Below are 18,610 nucleotides of genomic sequence, written 5' to 3'. Positions count from 1 at the left end.
TGTCATCCTCTCTCTTGGCTTTTTACCTCAACAGTCTCACTTCTTGTGGGGACAAAGATGGTGCCAGCAGTTCCATCAGCTTAACAGCCCCAGCAGGTCAGCACTTCTTCCCAAAAAGAGGTAGCAAAAATTCAAGGGAAGGTTCTGATTGGCCCAACCTTGGTCACATGTCCTTGTTCAATCGATTGTTGTGACCAGGCAATGGAAAGCTCTGATTGGATAAGGTGGGGGGTCACATGGTTATATGGAGTTAGCCAATGGAGTGAGTACCCTATGATGTCAGTCAATGTGGAGTATGCAGTTAGCCATTAGGGTGAGAACCCTCTGGACTGGATTGGAAGCATGGGGAGTAACCCTGGGCAGAAAATTTGGGTTGGTTAAAATGTTAAATATAGAATATCATAGGATCCAACAGCTCCACTCCTTTCAAATTCAGAGAACTGAAAGCAGGGGCTTGGATACCTACCTGCATATAACTATTCACAGCATCCCGATTCACAACAGCCAAAGGTGTGTCCATGGACAAGTGAACGGACAAACAAAACATGGTGCATCCATACACTGGAATATTAGTCAACCTTTAAAGGAAAGACAGCCCAGCCGGGGTGGCTCAGTGGTTGAGCATCGACCTATGAACCAGAAGTCGTTAGATTCTGGTTAGGGCACATGCCTGTGTTGCGGGCTCGATCCCCAGGGTGGGGCGTGCAGGAGGCAGCCAATCAATGATTCTCTCTCATCATTGATGTTTCTATCCCTCTCTCCCTCTCCCTTCCTTGCTGAAATCAAGAAAAATATATTTTAAAAAATAAATAAATAAATAAATGAATGGAAGGAAGGACATTCTGCCCAGCCAGTGTTGCTCAGTGGTTAAGCGTTGACCCATGAACCAGGTCACAGTTCGATTCCCGGTTAGGGCAAATGCCTGGATTGTGGCTCAATCTCCAGTAGGGGGTGTGCAGGAGGCAGCTGATCAATGATGTTTCTCTCTCATCATTGATGCTTCTATCTCTCTCTCCCTTCCTCTCTGAAATCAATAATAAGTAGTAAATAAGTAAATAAATAAATAAAAATAAAAAGGTCATTCTGCCCAGCCGGTGTGGCTCAGTGGTTAAGCATCAACCCATGCATGCACCAAGAGGTTGCTGGTTTGATTCCCGGTAAGGGCACATGCCCAGGTTGCAGGCTCGATCCCTGGTAGGGGGCATGCAGGAGGCAGCTGATCAATGATGTTTCTCATTGATGCTTCTATCTCTCTTTCTCCCTTCCTCTCTACCTATTAAAAACACATTTTTAAGAATACAAAAAAAAAAAAGGAAGGACAATCTGACACTTGCTACAATGTGGATGAACATGATGCTCAGTGACATAAGCCAGACAAATACTGTGTGGTTCCACTCATAGGAGATCCCTAGAGGAGTCAAGTTCATAGAGACAGAAAATAGTGGGAACCAGGGGTTGGAGTGGGGGATGGGGACTTGGTGTTTAATGGATGATCCCGATGGTTGCACAACAATGAGTGTACTTAATACCACTGAGCCATGCACTTAACAATGGTTAAGATGGTGAGTTTTTAGCCCTAGCCGGTTTGGCTCAGTGGATAGAGCTTCAGCCTGCAGACTGAAGGGTCCCAGGTTTGATTCCTGTCAAGGGCACATGCCCAGGTTGCAGGCTTGATCCCCAGTGTGGAGTAGCCAATTGATGATTCTCTCTCATCATCGGTGATTCTCTCTCATCATTGATGTTTCTATCTCTCTCTCCCTCTCCCTTCCTCTCTGAAATCAATAAAAATATATTTTTAAAAAAGATGGTAAATTTTTTAAAAAATGTTTTTATTGATTTTAGAGAGAGAGGGAGAGGGAGAGAGAGAGAGAAACATCAATCAACTGCCTCCTGCATGCCCCCTACTGGGGATCAAGCCAGAAACCTGGGCATGTGCCCTGACCTGGAATCAAACTGGTGACTGCTTGGTGCAAGGAATGATACTTAACTAACTTAGCTACACTAGTAAGGGCAAGATGATGAATTTTATGTTACGTGTGTTTTACCACAATAAATGTGTACCCAGGTTAAAATCTCCCCTCACAGTGCCCTGTCAATGATGACCAGATCCTTGAGTGTCCTCCCAGGGCAATCTATGTGAGACAATGCTCCAGTCTACACACACACACACACACACACACACACACACCTGTCACACAGTGTGGCACACTCTACATTTCCCCTCCACCCTGCCTTTTCACCTAACACCTGCTGGAGTTTGTTGCTTACGAGTTCATAAAGGGTGCCAGTTCTTGCCCTAGCTGGTTTGGCTCAGTGGATAGAGCAATGGCCCACGGACTGAAGGGTCCCAGGTTTGATTCTGGTCAAGGGCACATGTCCAGGTTGCGGGCTCAATCCCCAGTAGGGGGTGTGCAGAAGGCAGCCAATCAATGATTCTCTCTCATTATTGATGTTTCTATCTCTCTCTCCCTCTCCTTTCATCTCTGAAATCAATAAAAATATTTTTTAAAGGGTGCCAGTTCTTGTTGCTAGCAGGCTCTCTCTTTCTGGCTCTGATGAAGCCCATTGTCACACTGGGGAGGCCCACATGGCCGAGAACTCAGGCCTGGGGCCCATTGCCCCAAAGGAACGGAATGCTGCCAATACCCAGTGGGTGAGCTTGGAAAGGACCCTTCCTTGGCTGAGCCTTCAGATGAGTCCTCAGCACCAGCGGCACCTTGACTGCAGCCTGTGAGACGTTGAGAAGCAGAAGACTGAGCTGAGCTGCACCTGGATTCCTGACCTATAGAAACTGAGCTCATAAATGTGCCTTGTTTTAGCGGCTACATTTGGGGTGATTTGTTCCATAGCAAGTGCTAATGAATACAGCCTCCTCCTGTCTCAGGCAGGCATTCCAGGGTATTCCTTGAGTTGGGTGACATTTAACGAGTGCCACCTATTTACACGGGATGCACACGGGAGCATCCTGGGACATGCCCTTTGGGCAGCACAAGATGTTGGAATATAGGCCCACAAAGTGTCCATCCTGGTGCCCATGGTGGTGGCTGGTGATGGGGAAACCAGACCAAAAGGACTCATGTGAGGCAAAAAGCAGCATGAGACCAACCCAGATGTCTGATGGCATCCACTCATCCTGCCCACTCCCGAGATTCTTGTGAAATCAGAGTTGTTATATCTAGACTATATTAGATCCCAATGTGCCCTCAGGATTTATCAAGCAGGTACTTTCTATGCACCAAGCCCATCAGACAGACAATAGAGCCATGAAGAAATAAATACCTTCAGTTAGAGAAATGCCAAGGAGAAGTACTCAGAGATAAGAGAGCCTGGGGGGACTTGGGGGCCTTCCAGAGGAGGTATGGGCTCAAGCATGATGCCCACACCAAGTCAGGAGAAAGGAGAAGCTGTCCAGGTCAAGGGAAGAGCATGTGCAAAGGCCCGGAGGCAGGAGTGACACAGGAGCACTTTGCAGATGGTGGGCAGGGGTTGTGGGGAGTAGTCTGAAGCTGTCAGTCAGGACTATGAGAGATGGTCACAGAGATGCAGGGAAGTGACCAAACTCGAGAACTGTTTAAGAGGCTACCCTGGTCGTGTAGTTCAGTTGGTTAGTTAGAGCACTGTCTCAAAGGTTGCAGGTTTGATCCCCCGTCAGGGCACATACAAGAATCAACCAATGAATGGATAAATAAGTGGAACAGCCCTAGACAGTTTGGCTCAGTGGATAGAGTGTCGGCCTGTGGACCAAAGGGTCCTGGGTTCAATTCTGGTCAAGGGCACGTACCTTGGTTGCAGGCTCCTCCCCAGCCCTGGCCCTGGTTGGGGAGCGTGCAGGAGGCAACTAATCGATGTGTTTATCTCACATCCATATTTCTCTCTTTCTTTGGCTCTCTCTTCCACTTTCCCTAAAAATCAATGGGAAACTATCCTCAGGTGAGGATTAACAAAAAACAATCAAGCAAAAAAAGTGGAACAACAAATTGATGTCTCTCCCCTTACTCTCTTGCTAAAATAAAAATAAAGATATGTTTATATATTTTAAAAAATAAAGAAGATGCTGCCTGGGTTCAAACCCTGTGACCACAGCGTCTCTGGGCCTCAGTTTTTCAGTGGGAAGGCAGGAATGGAGTGTTTAGGGCTCATGGCCTGATGTGCAAAGAATTGGAAAAGGGAAGCCACATTACAGGCGAGTGCTTGTGGGTAGGTCCCAGGCAGGCAGGCAGAAGATGCAGCTGACTTCAAGGGGCTGCCCTGGGCTGGGACAAGGCCTCAATCCCATGTCCCGGCAGGGCTGCACTATCCAACTTCCTGGGTGTAAGGGACAGCAGGCTGCTGGGATCACATTTGGGTCCCCAGAACTGCAAGCCTCTGCATGGTGATCACGCCCATCAGGATCCTGGGTGACCACCAGCTTATGGGGATGTGAAGTGAGCTCCTGAAAGAGGAGAGGCAGCTCAGCATGTGGTCGAAGTGGGGACTATCAGGGTTCTAATCCTGAGTCCTCACCCACCCACATCCATGGCCATGAGACTGCTGGCTGTACCTCTCGGTGCCTCAGTTTACCCATCTGCGACATGAGGACAATAAAAACCCACTGCGACATCTCTGAAGATTGAATGATTTAAAAAAATATTTTATTGATTTTTTACAGAGAGGAAAGGAGAGGAATAGAGTTAGAAACATCGATCAGCTGCCTCCTGCACACCCCCTGCTGGGGATGTGCCTGCAACCAAGGTACATACCCTTGACTGGAATCGAACCTGCGACCCTTCAGTCCGCAGTCTGGCGCTCTATCCACTGAGCCAAACCGGCTAGGGCTGAATGATTTTTTAAAAATACCTAAAGCACTTCCAACAGCGCCAGGAAAATCATTAGATCCTCCCACCCCAGCAAGGAAAGGGGGCTTTTCTGCGGCAGTGACAGATGAGGAAATTGAGACAGGAGAGTGAAAAGGCGAGGCTACAGACCTTGAGGGCTCTCAGCTGCTGTGCCTAGTTCGCCAGCAGGCGCTGGAGGTTCAGCGAAGAGCGGGACCCGACCCATGTGAAGCCGTCTTCTGCTCTACGGCCGCTAGAGGGCACTGGAGTCTTCGCGCAGTGCAGTCCGCTCACGGGTTCCAGGCGGGTCCTCAACACCTCACGCCCTCGGCCACGCCCCCGCCAGTCATGGTCACACCCTCCGGCCCAGAAGGCTCTGCAGGGACCAACCCTTCGCCTCGGGAGCAGAGTCAGGATTGCCCGTCCGCCTGCAATATGAGCGCCCCCGCCGCGACCCCCATCTTCGTGCCTGGAGAGAACTGCAGGCCTGCGTGGCTGGCGGCGCCCGCGTCCTACGACGCGTCGGACATGCACCTGCAGATCCTGGGCAAGCCAGTGATGGAGCGCTGGGAGACTCCCTACATGCACGCGTTGGCGGCCGCCGCCGCCTCCAGAGGTAGCTCTGCGTCCGGGCCGAGGGTGACCAGGCCCATGCCAGCCAGCTCTCTGGCTGATGCGCATCGGAGCCTCTCCTTGCCTCTTTCCTAGCCTGGAGAATGGGGCTGCTACTGGGGGACGACAATGGGGAACTAAAAGGGGTGCTACAGGCACGGGGCATGCACTCAGTAGGCGCCCCCTAAGTATCGAGAACTTCCTCTCCAGGAGAAATGAGGTGCCGGCCCCCCCATCCCCCTGAGATCAGGAACAGGGGGCCTGGCGGAGGTCGCTGCCCAGACGCACGTGGGGAGCGTCCTTGGACTGGACACCCCACCCGCCCCAGCTAAGAATAGCTCTGGGAAAGCTGAGGCTGGGAGACAGCTGTGACGGGGTGACTCTGCCCTCCGGTGTCAGGGCACTAAGAGTGCTCAGGTCCCCCAAGGGCTGGGTTCGTGGCCTGTAGGCCTCTGGCTGTAGTGCAGTGGGTACCACCCCCCACCCCTACCCCAATTGTTCCAGGCCCTTCTCTTGTGAACTTCATTGTGGGGACGGTGGGAGGGGGAGAGAAAAGTAACCAAAAGATAAGCTGCACCAGTGGCATGCCATCAGTGCCACTGGTGTACACAGCCAGAATCAGGTTCAAAGTCCAGGTTTTGACTCCTCCCCCCGCAAATACCCGACCCAAAAGCTGCTCTGCTGCCTCCCTGGCAGGTCATCCCTTTTTGGCCGCTGGCCAGGGCCCACACTGTTCCCTCTCAGGGCCACTGTGTCCCTATGTCTGCTGTGCCCTCCTGCCCTAGTTTCTCTGTGCCAAGGCGCTGCCCCTGAGCCTCCTCGTCTAGATAGTCTCCCCAGCCCCCGCCTTTTCTGTGTCCAGGGGGCCGGGTCCTGGAGGTGGGCTTTGGCATGGCCATCGCAGCAACCAAGGTGCAGGAAGCTGCCATCGATGAGCACTGGATCATTGAGTGCAACGACGGTGTCTTCCAGCGGCTCCAGGACTGGGCCCAGCGGCAGCCACACAAGGTGCTACCTCTGCCTGCAGGCCCCCTCCCACTCCTGGGCAGTCTCGGGCATGGGATGGGGGGAGTATCCTCCGTGGGAGTTCCTCTGCCCTCCTTCTTACAGCAGAGAAGTCCTGGGGATCCCTCTGATCCTCAGCCTTCTTTTTCTCCCCTACTTCAAGGTGGTTCCCCTGAAAGGCCTGTGGGAAGAGGTGGCACCCACCCTACCAGATGGTCACTTTGATGGTGAGGGGACTCTGGGTACTGGGTGAGGGGGAGCCTCTGCCTGAATCTCCTCCTCACTTGCTGAGGGACCTTTTAAAGAACACAGGGGCTGACATGTCACTGGGCCAACTGAGTCTGGGAAGGGGGTACACACACACAGACCTGACACTCGGCAGGATACCTAAAGGAATCGCTGAATTGCACATGACACCTAGAGGTGGTGGCAGCATAGTGAACTTGGGGATGGCTGCTGGGGTTCCTGGGCCATGTTCAAGTTCCACCTTGGTGTGGAGCCATTGTCCTGGTGTGGCTGCCCCTGGCTCTGACCATGTGACTTCCATCCTCCCACGCAGGGATCCTGTACGACACGTATCCGCTGTCTGAGGAAACCTGGCACACGCACCAGTTCAATTTCATCAGGGTAGGACCTCACGGAGGGATAGGGTCTGCAGCCACCAGCATGGGAGTTCAGCTGGGTGGGGGCATCTGCCACCCACACAGGGCGCCCCTCCTTCCACTTGGTTCTCTGATCTTCCTCCCCACCTCTGTCCCCCCCTCAGGGCCATGCTTTTCGCCTGCTGAAGCCTGGGGGCATCCTCACCTACTGCAACCTCACCTCCTGGGGGGAATTGATGAAGTCCAAGTACTCCAACATCAGTACCATGTTTGAGGTGCAGCAGCCTAGCTCCCCGCCTCCCTTCCCCCACCCACCCGGGCAGGTTGGGGAGGCAGCTGCAGTCACCTTGGACTGAGAAGGTCCCTTGCTTCCGACTGCTCTTAGGTGGATTGTGTGCTCTGTGTGGAAATCAGGCAGGTACTCCCCAGTGCCCTTGGGACATAGGTCTCAACCCAAGCTCTCCACCTGGCTGACAGGCCCCATACTCCTCACTTAGGCCTTCCTCTACCCAGGGTGCCCCTGTTAGTGCAGGGCCTTTGACCAAACTCTGCCTCTGCTTGCTAGGGGGAGCAGTTGGGCAGCCTGGTGATGGCCTGTGACAGCCAGGAAGCTGCTGCCCGAGTTTAGACACCCGGAGACTGCCACTCAGACCTGGGCTCCCATGTTGTCTCAGCATTTGGGCCTGGGGTAGAGGCTACTGCAGCCCTGGGGCCTTGGTATTAACAATGCTGTGCAAAGAAGGGTAGGCACCTGGTGTGCGTGTGTGAGTCCTCAGAGCCTGGACATAACCTGGCGCTTCCCTGTCTCAGGAGACACAAGTGCCGGCGCTGCTGGAGTCGGGCTTCCGCCGGGAGAACATCCACACACAGGTGATGGAGCTGGTCCCGCCTGCTGACTGCCGCTACTATGCCTTTCCCCAGATGATCACACCCCTGGTCACCAAGCACTAAGTCTGGTGCACCACCCTCTGAGTGCCTTCATGGCCAGGAGCTCAGGCTCTGGCTTCAGCCCAGCTTCTAGTTGAAGCAGCACCAGCTGTAAGACCCCAGCTACCTTCCCTAATCTCTGCAAGAGTACCAGTATCAGCCTTCTTCTGGGGTCACAGGGATGAAATAAATGTAACACTAAGCTGGCCAATCAGCACACATTGCAAAAGTGTGCTCTCACTCCTCCAAAAAGAAAAATTTGTTGCACGGCTTGTGTCAATCAATTGGAGTGTCCCATGCACCAAGATTCCTGGTTAGGACACATGCCCGGGTTGTAGGCTCAAACCCCAGTAGGGGGTGTGCAAGCCAGCGGAGGGGTGTTTCTCATCAATGTTTCTATTTCTATCTCCCCCTCTCTCTAAAATCAATAAAAACATATTTTAAAAAAAGCAATCTGTTATTGGACTTTCAGTGGGCAAGCTATATGATGAGGAGCATCTGCTGATCCGTGAGCTATATGCTCCATTGTGTACAAGTCGGTGAACCCAATCCTGCCCAAAGGAGACATCACCAATCAATCACCTGTGGTCCTGTCCCTCAGCCATCCAGGGCGGTTGCCCCTCCCTTCCCTGTGCTTGGCACCTGGGGTCCAGAACTAGGTCAGGACTGCAAGGAGGGTAGCAGCTCTAGGCCCAGGTCCTCAGGCTACTGAGGAGGATTTTCTGGTCCCACCAAGTCAGGCTGAACTTCAAAATAAAGCAACATTTTTACATCTGGACTCACAGGTCCCTCAGCCACTCGTGAAGTGCAGTGTCATTTGCTGAGGCCTGACACTCTCCCACTGTCTCGTTTCCTCTGACTCAACATCCCCTTCAGTCTCAGTGCAGAGGCAGCCCAGCCCCCACCTGGCTCCAGGGGATGCTCTGGGTTCTCCTTCCTCACGGTGGGGCCTTAGGAGACGAGGTGTAAGGCCCCTAAGAGGGGCTGATGTGGACCGAGCCACCTGCCTCCAGGGCCTCAGCATCTCTAAGGACTGACCCTGACCAAGGAAGCACTCGCCCACCTACACCCAGCACAAGGGGTACTCTGCCCTGTGGGCACCTCTACTTCCCAAGAGCCCCTGCCCATACACACTGAGGGCAGGCTTCCATGCCAGTGGGTTTCTCAGGTTTATTGACCATCTCTCAGGATGACGAAGAGGATACAGGGTGTCAGTCGGGTGGCACTACCTTCGGTACCAGATCTTGAGTCTCTTCTCGCGCTTGATTTTCTTCTGCAGCTGCAGGATGCCATAGAGTAGGGCCTCGGCGGTAGGTGGGCAGCCTGGGGGTGGGACCTTGCCTCAGTGTCTGCCCATGGGGAGGGAGCCCACAGCTCTGGCTCTGCCAGGAGCCCTTGACCAGTGACTGGATCTGGGCCCTACTGGGGCACCACCCCTCTCCCTGCTGCCTGGCAAAGGGCACATGAAACGGAAGGAAGGTCAAAGGGTCCGGCTGGGGGCAGCAACTACCGGCACAAGGAGCAGAAAGGCCTGGGCTACCAAGGGCCCTAGGAAGAGTGACCTGGGAGCTGCAGGTGGGCTAAGGGCTGGTTGACGCCTTCCCATGGTGGGGAGGGCTGAGGACCCTCACCCCAGCATCCAAAGAATGCAGGAAGGGGGTGGATAGTTTGGCCCATCAATGGAAGTAGCCAGCAAGGTGGGCAGGGCGGGGCGGCTCACAGACTGAGAAGGAAACTCCCAGAGAAACAGTCCTCACAGTCTCCATCCCGAGTGTCTCAGGTGGAAGAAGCAGAGAGACACTTTGCCACCTGGAGGACATGCCAGGACCTGACAGGCCCGCCACCTCGGGAGGCTGGATGAAGAACTGTCACAGTCATTTACTTCCAGCTGACTCTGGGGTGCTCAGTGCCTGACAGTAGGATCACAATGGCCATTTGATAGATGGGGAAACTGAGGCTTGGAGAGATTTGCCTGAGGTCATGGGTCAAACAAGCAGTGACTGACCAAGGGTCTGGCTCCTGGTCAAGGTTAACAAGCCTGCAAGATAGACTTCTATGCATCTTTCAAAGTCTTACACAATAGGTGGGGCGGGGCACGTCTGTGTCAGGCTCCATCCCCCCAACCTGGTTCCCCAGGGCCTGGTCTGGTGATGGGACCTTTCTAGGGCCCAGTGCTGCTCAAGCCAGGCCCAGGCCTAGAAAATGCACTCAATATTTGCAGCCCAGCTGGTCTGGCTCAGTGGTTGAGCATCAACCTGTGAACCAGGAGATGATGGTTCGATTCCCAGTCAGGGCACATGCCCCAGTTGCGGGCTCGATTTCCAGTGTGGGGCGTGCCAGAGGCAGCCAATCAATGATTCTTTCTCATCATTGATGTTTCTATCTTTCTCTCCTTCTCCCTTCCTCTCTGAAATCAACAAAAATATCCTATATAATAAAGATGTAATATGCAAATGGCTGTTACCCCGTGAAGTGTAACCGACCGATTAACAACTGGATCACGGATCAGCAGGAGGGTGGGGCAGCGAGGCAGCGGAGAGCTACAGGAGGGGGCAGGGCAGCAAGCTATGGGGGGGGGAGCTACAGGAGGTTGAGGCAGCAGGTGGAGAGCTACTGGAGGGCGGCAGCGAGCTACTGGCGCAGATTCGTGCGCAGGGCTACTAGTATTTAAATAAAAAGAAAAGAATCTGATGTTCAAGATTAAAAATAAATATTTGCAGAATGTTAAACAAATCAATGCCATTTTCCAATGAGCTCTAATCCAATGTGGAAACCTGTTTCTCTGCCTTTGGGAGGTGCCAGCACATGCCCAGGAGGCCACCCCCTGCTGATTGGCGCGGTGAGGAGGGACTTCTGCAGGATAGTTTGATACAATAAAGACACCCAGTTACATGTAAACTTCAGACAAACCACTGATACTTTTTTTTAGTATAACTATATCCCAAATATCATGGGATACATTTATAATGAAAAAGATATTATTCATTGTTTCTCTGACATTCAAATTTAACTGGGTCCCTGCATTTTTATTTGCTGAACTTGGACACCCTGATGACCCTGGGTCTAAGCAGGGTGGGGTCTCACCACCCATCATGAGTATGAGACCTCGCAGACGCTATTCATGTCCTCCAGGAACTTTTTTCTGTTTTTTAATTGCATTTATTGGGTTTGGTTTCTATTAGGTGGAATCATATAAAACTGTAGCTTAAAAATGGCCAAATATCAGCAATTTTGTACAGCTCAACCTAACCCTTTTGATGTTGGCCTGGTCCAACATCTGGATGAAACTGGGGAGCCCATGAAGAAACGACAAAAAGGAAAGAATGGGGTGTCACTCTTCTTAGACCCAAATCTGCTCTTTTTTTTCTTCAAAAACATACATTTTTTTTATTTCAGAGAGGTAAGGAGAAGGAGAGAGAGATAGAAACATCAATGAGAGAGAATCATTGATTGGCTGCCTCCTACATGCCCTGACTTGGAATCAAACTGTGACCTCCTGGTTCATAGGTCAATGCTCAACCACTGAGCCATGTCAGCCAGGCCAAATCTGCTCATTCTTAAAACAGGGAGAGCCCACCATGTCTATAGGGTATTGGGACTCCTTTGTGGGGACCTGAAGGCCCGGTTGCCCAGAGTCAAGGCAGCGGACTTACCTGGGACGTAGATGTCCACAGGCACGATGCGGTCACAGCCCCTCACGACGGAGTACGAGTAGTGGTAGTAACCTCCTCCGTTGGCGCAGCTGGAGTGGGAAGAGTGGTGTGAGGGCCTCGCTGGCCATCCTGGCCTTGCTCCCTCCTCAGGGCCCTTTCCCTAACCCACACCTGCCTTCCACTGCAGGCAGGTGCCTAGCCTGCCAAAAATGACAAGAAGGGATATGAAGTCATAGGAAAGACAACAGCCACCTGAGACCAGGTAGAACAGAAATGAATGGATGGACCTTGAAAACATGATGCTCAGTGAGGAGCCAGGCTCAAAAGGCCACACAGTGTGTGATTCCCTTTATAGGAAATGTCCAGAACAGGCACAGGACAGGAAACGGGTGTGGTTGCCAGGGGCTGGGGAAGAGGGTGGGAGGTGAGTGCTGATGGGGGGACGGGGCTATTGTGGGATAATGGAATCATCTGGAACTAGACAGTTGGGATAGTTTTACACATTGTGACTGCATTAAAGCCCACTGAACTGCACACTTTAAAAGGGTGAACTTTCTGTTATGTGACTTCTATCTCAACAAAAAAAATTAACTGATTAAACAGGTTTTAACAATGGAGAGAATGACTACAAGTTAAAAAGGCAAAGAGAATGTACACTGTCTAAAAGGGTGATAGCATGTATGTATTCATAAAGAAACAGACAAATCAGAGGGCTGTTGGGGTGAGAGCAATAGTAACCCACAGGAAGGGACATTCTGGGGAGGGGGTAGTCTACACAGCAGAGTGTCAGAGTCACTATTCGGCTCCCTGCAGGTGTGGGATTTTACTGAGTATAAATTATACCTCCATGACCTTGACCAGACAGAAGCCCAGATAAAACACTGGGGGGAAACACAACCGTGTGTCATAGGTATGTCTCGTCCCTGGAGCCAGATTATGGCCCCCAGCCTCACTGGAACTCACCTCCCCATGGACACAACATAGCGAGGCTCTGGCATCTGGTCATAGACCTGGAAGAGACGACAGGGTCTGTGTGCAGCTCAATCCTGGGCGGTGGAGGGGTGGGGTCCCGGCCAGGCCTACCTTGCGGAGTGCAGGGGCCATCTTGTTGGTGAGTGTCCCGGCCACAATCATGACATCTGACTGGCGTGGGCTGGCTCGGAAGACCACGCCAAAGCGGTCCATGTCGTAGCGGGGTGCTGCCATATGCATCATCTCCACTGCACAGCAGGCCAGGCCGAAGGTCATAGGCCACAGGGAACTCTGAGGGGGCCAGGGTGGTCAACCCGTGAGTGGACAGTTGGCCCATCATGTTTAAAGAAACTGGGCAATTTCACATAGAAAAACAGATTTCTAGCCTTTCTTAAAAAACGACACATCAGCTATTCCCCACCCTCTTCCCCGCACAGCAACCCCGTGTCCTCCAGGCCCCTCAGTCCTAGCCTGAGCTTGCTGCCTGCCAAAGCCCAGGGCTGCCCGATGAGAAGGTGAAGGGAGCTAGGCCTGTGGGTCAGCACTTGCCAATAGCCACGTGTCCTGGCCAGTGTGGGCAGTTTGTTGGGCATCATCCCGTGCATGGAAAGGTTGCCAGTTCATGCCTGCGTTGCAGGCTTGATCCCCAGTAGGGGACATGCAGGAGGCAGCTGATAGATGTTCAGCTCTTGCATCAATGTTTCTCTTTCTCTCTCCTTCTCCCTTCCTCCCTCTAAAAAAATAAAAAACAGCCCTAGCCAGTTTGGCTCAGTGGATAGAGCGTCGTCCTGCGGACTGAATGGTCCCAGGTTCAATTCTGGTCAAGGGCACATGCCTGGGTTCTGGTCTCAATCCCCAGTAGGGGGCATACAGGAGGCAGCTGATCAATTGATGTTTCTCTCTCCCCCTTTCCCTTCCTCTTTGAAATCAATAAAATTTTTAAAAAACAAATAAATTTTTTAAAAAGGTAAAATTAGTTTTAATACCATTGATGTAACCTAGTACATCCTAAACCCCATCCTTCCAATGTGGGCACTTGCTGCTCTGAGTGCCTGGCAGCCACATGTGGCATAGGCCTAACTCTGAGGATCTTGTTCCGGACACCCCTGGTGTCCAAGAACTCCAAATGCCGATTCCTCCAGGAAGTCCTCCTGGATGGCCTTGAGCACCGTCTGACTCCTTATCTGTTTGGTGTCTGATTTCCCCACAGCCGTGCTCCTTGGCTAGACCTTCTCTGCTGCTCTGCATCGAATCTGGGACTACAAAGTAGCCCCCACTGCCCTACTACTGTGCTAGTGCAGGGGACAGTACAAGTGTTGCCCAACATGGCTAGGCCACCTGACTGACTGAGCACCTGAGACGCAGGCACTCACAGTCTGACCCTGACCTCATTTCTGGGTGTTCAGTCATAAACAAGGCTACAGTGGACATCTCTGTCATGGAGCTGGAGGCTCTAGTATAGTGATGGCGAACCTTTTGAGCTCGGCGTGTCAGCATTTTGAAAAACCCTAACTTAACTCTGGTGCCGTGTCACATATAGAAATTTTTTGATATTTGCAACCATAGTAAAACAAAGATTTATATTTTTGCTATTTATTTTATATATTTAAATGCCATTTAACAAAGAAAAATCAACCAAAAAAATGAGTTCGCGTGTCACCTGACACGCGTGTCATAGGTTCGCCATCACTGCTCTAGTAGGATGTTTGCTGTGGTGCTGTGTGAGACACAAAGACACACAAAAGACTGTGCTAGTGCATAGCCATCAATGAGGGGTTGTTAAGGTGGCCTATCCAGCCCAGCACCCCTTGGGCACTGAAAGGAGCCTCTGTCTTGGGAGACAGGACGTATGTCCAATGGGAGACATGCCATGGACACGACTTAAGGGAATGGATACAAGACAAAAACTGTTTTGTGGCTGATGCTAGGGGCAGGGCAGGCTTTTAAAATTTTTTCCAGGAATGAGTTACTGTTTCCAGCACACATTACTTTTCTAGCTAAAAAGATTACTTTTACATTAAGAGAAAAAAGAGGCACGAACAGAAGACAACTATAGAAGGGAAGTGGGCAATCCTCACCAAGGGTTGAGGGAGAGACAAGGGGACGGGACAGAGACACTGAGGGGATGTCAGAGCCAGGAGCTGGTGGGGTAGGAGGTGCAGAGGATGAATCCTGACATAATCACGAGCCTCTTGGGCTCCCTGAACCACGGGGGCAGTGAGTGTGTGTGCTGTCCATGTGCAGTGTGCAAGCAAAGAGCAGAGGTTGGAGAGACGGAGGAGGGTTGGGGGCTCACCCGGCGGGCCCAGTTGACCAGGTCATCCAGCTTGGCCACCACATACTCGCCCCGGCTGCTGGGAAGTGAGCTGGGCTTGGCGACCACGGCTCCGGCCTTAGACATGGCAGGCTGCGTGCTGGGCATGGGACATGGCACAGGGCGGTGTTAGCCAGGCAGGAGTCCCAGGAAAGGAACGCTGGCTACCCCCACAGCCTCTACCCTGTAACCTAACACAGAGCAGCTCGCAGAGCACAGGTCAAAGCTACGGTCACAGCTGGTCGCGAGGGCAGTAATGGGAGGAGCCACGGGGCCAGGGATTACCCTGGGGCTGCAGCATCTCAGTACCCAGGTCTGGGTCTGCTAAACAAAGGAATTAAAGATGGCATGGATGTGCCTCAGCCTGCCTGGCTGTGGCCCCAAGAGGCCCCTGTTTTCTCAGGGACTCAGTGTCCTCATCTGGAAAACAGGGGCCAACTGACCCACTCTTCAGCAAAGCCCTTCTGGATTGGGGATGTGCAGCCCCTGGTCTGGACAGAGCTCCACGGGCAGGGACCTCAGAGCTCTGCTGGCTGTGGGGGGCCCTGGAGTAACCATGGGTACTACTGTGCTGGAGTGGGTGGGTGCTTCAGGGTGTTCGGGCCACTGGGAAGGCTGGCCTCACCTGCTTGGGCTGTCAGCAGCCAAACTGGCATGGACACATCGTCCCTGAACAGCTGCACCCACGCAGGAGCTGCAGAGAGAGAGCACACATGAAGAGGAGCCTGGGGCCCCTGAGATGCTGTTACAGGGGCTGCACTGTAGCAGGGGTGGGGCTAGTGGCCAAATTCGGCCCTCCACCTATGTTTGTTAATTCTCACCCGAGGATATTTCCCCACTGATTTTTAGAGAGAGTGGAAGAAAGAGGGAGAGACAGAGAGAAACACCAATGTGACAGCATCAATTGATTGCCTCCCGGATGCGCCCCGATCAGGGCCAGGAATCGAGCAGCGACCAAGGATTCGATTCTTTGTCCAGAATCGAATCCAGGACCCTTCAGTCCCCAGGCCAACGTGCTATCCACTGACCCAAACTGGCCAGGGCCACCTATTTTTGTAAATAAAGTTTTATTGACACAGCCACACTCATCTGTCTCTGTGTGGTCTGCAGCTGTTTTCACAAAGGCACCGCTAAGCAGTCTCAGCAGAGATCACCTGGCTTGCACAGCCAAAGACATTTACCATCTGGCCCTCCAGAGACAAAGTGCCTGGTTTTCATTTTCCCCTTTTCCCTTTGTTTTATGGTGAATATGTAGTTTATCCCTAGGGAAGACTTTATCAAACCAAACCACACTCAGCCCAAATCTGTGCCCACCTCAAAGCCCCCGACTTCTCTCCCCTAGGAAAACCCTCTCCTTGGATCTGTCATGTCCCGGATCCTGTGGACCTGGGGGTTTGATTTCCAGGCTCTGACCTTAACGAGGCCCCCGTGCTACCTGCCTTCCTGTCCTGAAGGCGCCCGCATGGGGTTGTCACCTGAGCAAACGCACTGATTATTTTTGGCAGCAAGTGAGTCCTGAGGGCGGTAGGGCAGGTGGACAAGGGTCCAAACCCAGGCTCTACCACAACATGGACAGAGGGGCCGGCCCACCACCTGCTGGAGAGCAGCTGCCAGTCCCAGGGCTGCCAGACTTGCTCGCGTGTGACCATCAGCAGGCAGGACCCGGCGGAGTTGCTCACCCTTCCCAGCTCAGGGGTACTCTGATCCCACCCCCCTTCCCTTCCAGGGCCTCTGGATAGAGGCCGGGGCCAGAGACCCAGACGCAGGCACTCACCGCAGCGCAAGAACTGGGCGGAGCAGGCCGGGAGCTGCAGAAAGAACCACAGGGTGCGGGCGTGAGTTTGGGCAGCACCAGAGGCCACACGCCCAGGGCCTGGGCCAGCCAGGTCTTTGCCCCTCGGGCCTCCTGCCTGGTTGCCTCCCCTCGACCCTCGGTCTCTCTAAATTCGACTTTAACCAACGTTTGGTGAAGAGGGGTCTTTCAGAATATGAACCGGGTGGTGCCAATCCCCTGCTTAAACCCACGGCCCCTGGAAGCCAAGCCAGGCTCCTCACCAGGCCACCTTCCCTGCCTCGGTGCGGCCACGGGCTATGCCGGCCGCGGGGAGCACCCTGCGCCCCACATGTGTGCACAGGCCAGCGCCTCAGGGGCCGGTTTCACTGCAGCACCCGCCCCCCCCCCCCCAGGCCCCCTCGATCCTGGCACCGGGTCCGATCACCACCTGTGCCTGCTGGTGTGGTGCCTGCCTCCTCGGCACTGCGAGCGCCTCCAGGTTCCCCACAGCCTCGGCCTTGGGAGGTGTGTTGAGTAAACAAACCTACAGGCACCAGCACGGAAGGCAGGCTGACTGCCCAGCCCGACTCCTGTTGGAGCTGCCCCTCTCCGAGCCTGTTTCCCCACCTGAAAACGTAGGGCTTTATATAAACTGACAGCCCAGTAAATGTCCTTCACAGGTCAGCAGGCCTGTGAACTTGCGCGGGAAAGAATAAATACACTCTTGGTCGCCGTCTTACTGAAAACGGGCCTTTCTTTCCATCCTGAGTGTCGCCAACAAACCACAGGACCCCTTTTGGCAGGACCCCTGGTTTTCACCAACAGAAATCACGGACGTTTCCCAACGGTGTCACCAGGGCTGCAGACATCTCACCCATCCCTACACGGCAGTGCTTCGGACCTGCCGCTGGAATTCAGGATAACTGCTTTCCTTTGCAACCCTGCGGGTTTCATCCTGTGCGTTTAATCACTAATCTCGGGACGAAGATCCCAGGAGCAGGCAAGTGGGACGCCTGCTGTTCCGGGCACCCCTCCGGGCCTCAGTTTCCCCGCCGGTCCGGGTTGCAATCTCAGGCCACCTCTCTCTCGGGAACTTGCAGGGCAGCTCCCCGGGCCGACCCTTGGGCTCCTCCAGGGCCCGCTCCGGGGCCCTCCCGAGGCTGGGGGGGTCCTGCGTCGCTACCCGGACCTCAGCTTCCCCAGGGACCCCTGACCCAGGCGCTCCGAACCGCTCACCCGCCAACGCCGCCATCTTGGCCTCGGCCTTCAGATAACCTCTGCAGTCCGTCCGTTTTAGCTCTCCGAGTCCCCGGGGCCGTCACCCAAAGCGGTTCGGCTGCTGAGGGAAAACGGAACCCAGGCTCAGAACGTTCCGCCTCTGTGGACGTCCCCCACACTGTGCGGCCCCAACGCCCCACGAGGGATAAAAGGACAGGGGAGTCCGCCTCCAAAAAAGCAGGCGCCCACACAATTTTTTCCTCACCAGAGAGGCAAAAGAAAGATTGCGTCCCTGGGTGGGCTCGAACCACCAACCTTTCGGTTAACAGCCGAACGCGCTAACCGATTGCGCCACAGAGACCGAGTTGCAGTCCTGCTTCACACACGACCTTACAAGGCATGCGCGGTCGGTAAGCGCAGGGCGAACCACACCTACGTGCGCCGCTGAATGGGGCGAAATGAAGACGATAGGGGCCCTTCCACCCCCACGAAAAGCTCAGTTGGAAAAGAGCTGGATGGCAGATTAAAGGTCCCTGGTTCAATCCCGAGTTTCGGCGACCGTTTCAGCGCCCCCGAGCATCGTGTGTTTTTCTTTTTTTTAACATATTTTGATTTCAGAGAGGAAGAGATAGATAGAAACATCAATGATGAGAGAGAATCATTGATCGGCTGCCTCCCGCACGCCCCACACTGTGGATGAGCCTGCAACCCGGGATATG

The 18,610-nt window shown here is 53.5% G+C and overlaps 2 protein-coding genes and 1 non-coding gene across 4 annotated transcripts; 1 reads left to right on the top strand and 2 right to left on the bottom strand.

Annotated features, from left to right (window-relative positions):
* Window positions 1–4,858: 4,858 nt before the first annotated feature.
* Window positions 4,859–8,189, top strand: GAMT (guanidinoacetate N-methyltransferase). 2 transcript variants are annotated; one of them, XM_006101794.3, is made up of 6 exons: window positions 5,149–5,430; window positions 6,289–6,434; window positions 6,595–6,658; window positions 6,991–7,058; window positions 7,198–7,308; window positions 7,844–8,189. In XM_006101794.3, the coding sequence occupies exons 1-6, from the start codon at window positions 5,163–5,165 to the stop codon at window positions 7,982–7,984; spliced, it is 798 nt and encodes a 265-aa protein (XP_006101856.1). In that variant the 5' UTR covers window positions 5,149–5,162; the 3' UTR covers window positions 7,985–8,189. The 2 variants fall into 2 exon arrangements, with proteins under 2 accessions (XP_023599050.1, XP_006101856.1); XM_023743282.1 differs by lacking the exon at window positions 7,198–7,308 and having other exon boundaries at window positions 4,859–5,430.
* Window positions 8,190–9,110: 921 nt separating this feature from the next.
* On the bottom strand, window positions 9,111–18,012 carry NDUFS7 (NADH:ubiquinone oxidoreductase core subunit S7). Its single transcript, XM_006101793.3, has 8 exons — window positions 17,910–18,012; window positions 16,674–16,707; window positions 15,525–15,593; window positions 14,882–14,999; window positions 12,697–12,876; window positions 12,577–12,623; window positions 11,614–11,702; window positions 9,111–9,283 (listed from the first exon to the last, which is right to left on the bottom strand). The coding sequence occupies exons 1-8, from the start codon at window positions 17,923–17,925 to the stop codon at window positions 9,186–9,188; spliced, it is 651 nt and encodes a 216-aa protein (XP_006101855.1). The 5' UTR covers window positions 17,926–18,012; the 3' UTR covers window positions 9,111–9,185.
* A 166-nt stretch (window positions 18,013–18,178) lies between these two features.
* Window positions 18,179–18,252, bottom strand: TRNAN-GUU. Its single transcript has one exon. It is a non-coding gene; the product is annotated as a tRNA-Asn (tRNA).
* Between the last annotated feature and the right edge of the window lie 358 nt (window positions 18,253–18,610).

The sequence above is a fragment of the Myotis lucifugus genome, unplaced genomic scaffold (genome assembly GCF_000147115.1).
Source record: "Myotis lucifugus unplaced genomic scaffold, Myoluc2.0 scaffold_383, whole genome shotgun sequence".
In the NCBI taxonomy this organism is placed as follows: Eukaryota; Metazoa; Chordata; class Mammalia; order Chiroptera; family Vespertilionidae; genus Myotis; species Myotis lucifugus.
Note: the sequence above shows the minus strand (reverse complement) of the source record. Positions and strands in the feature narration are given on the sequence as shown.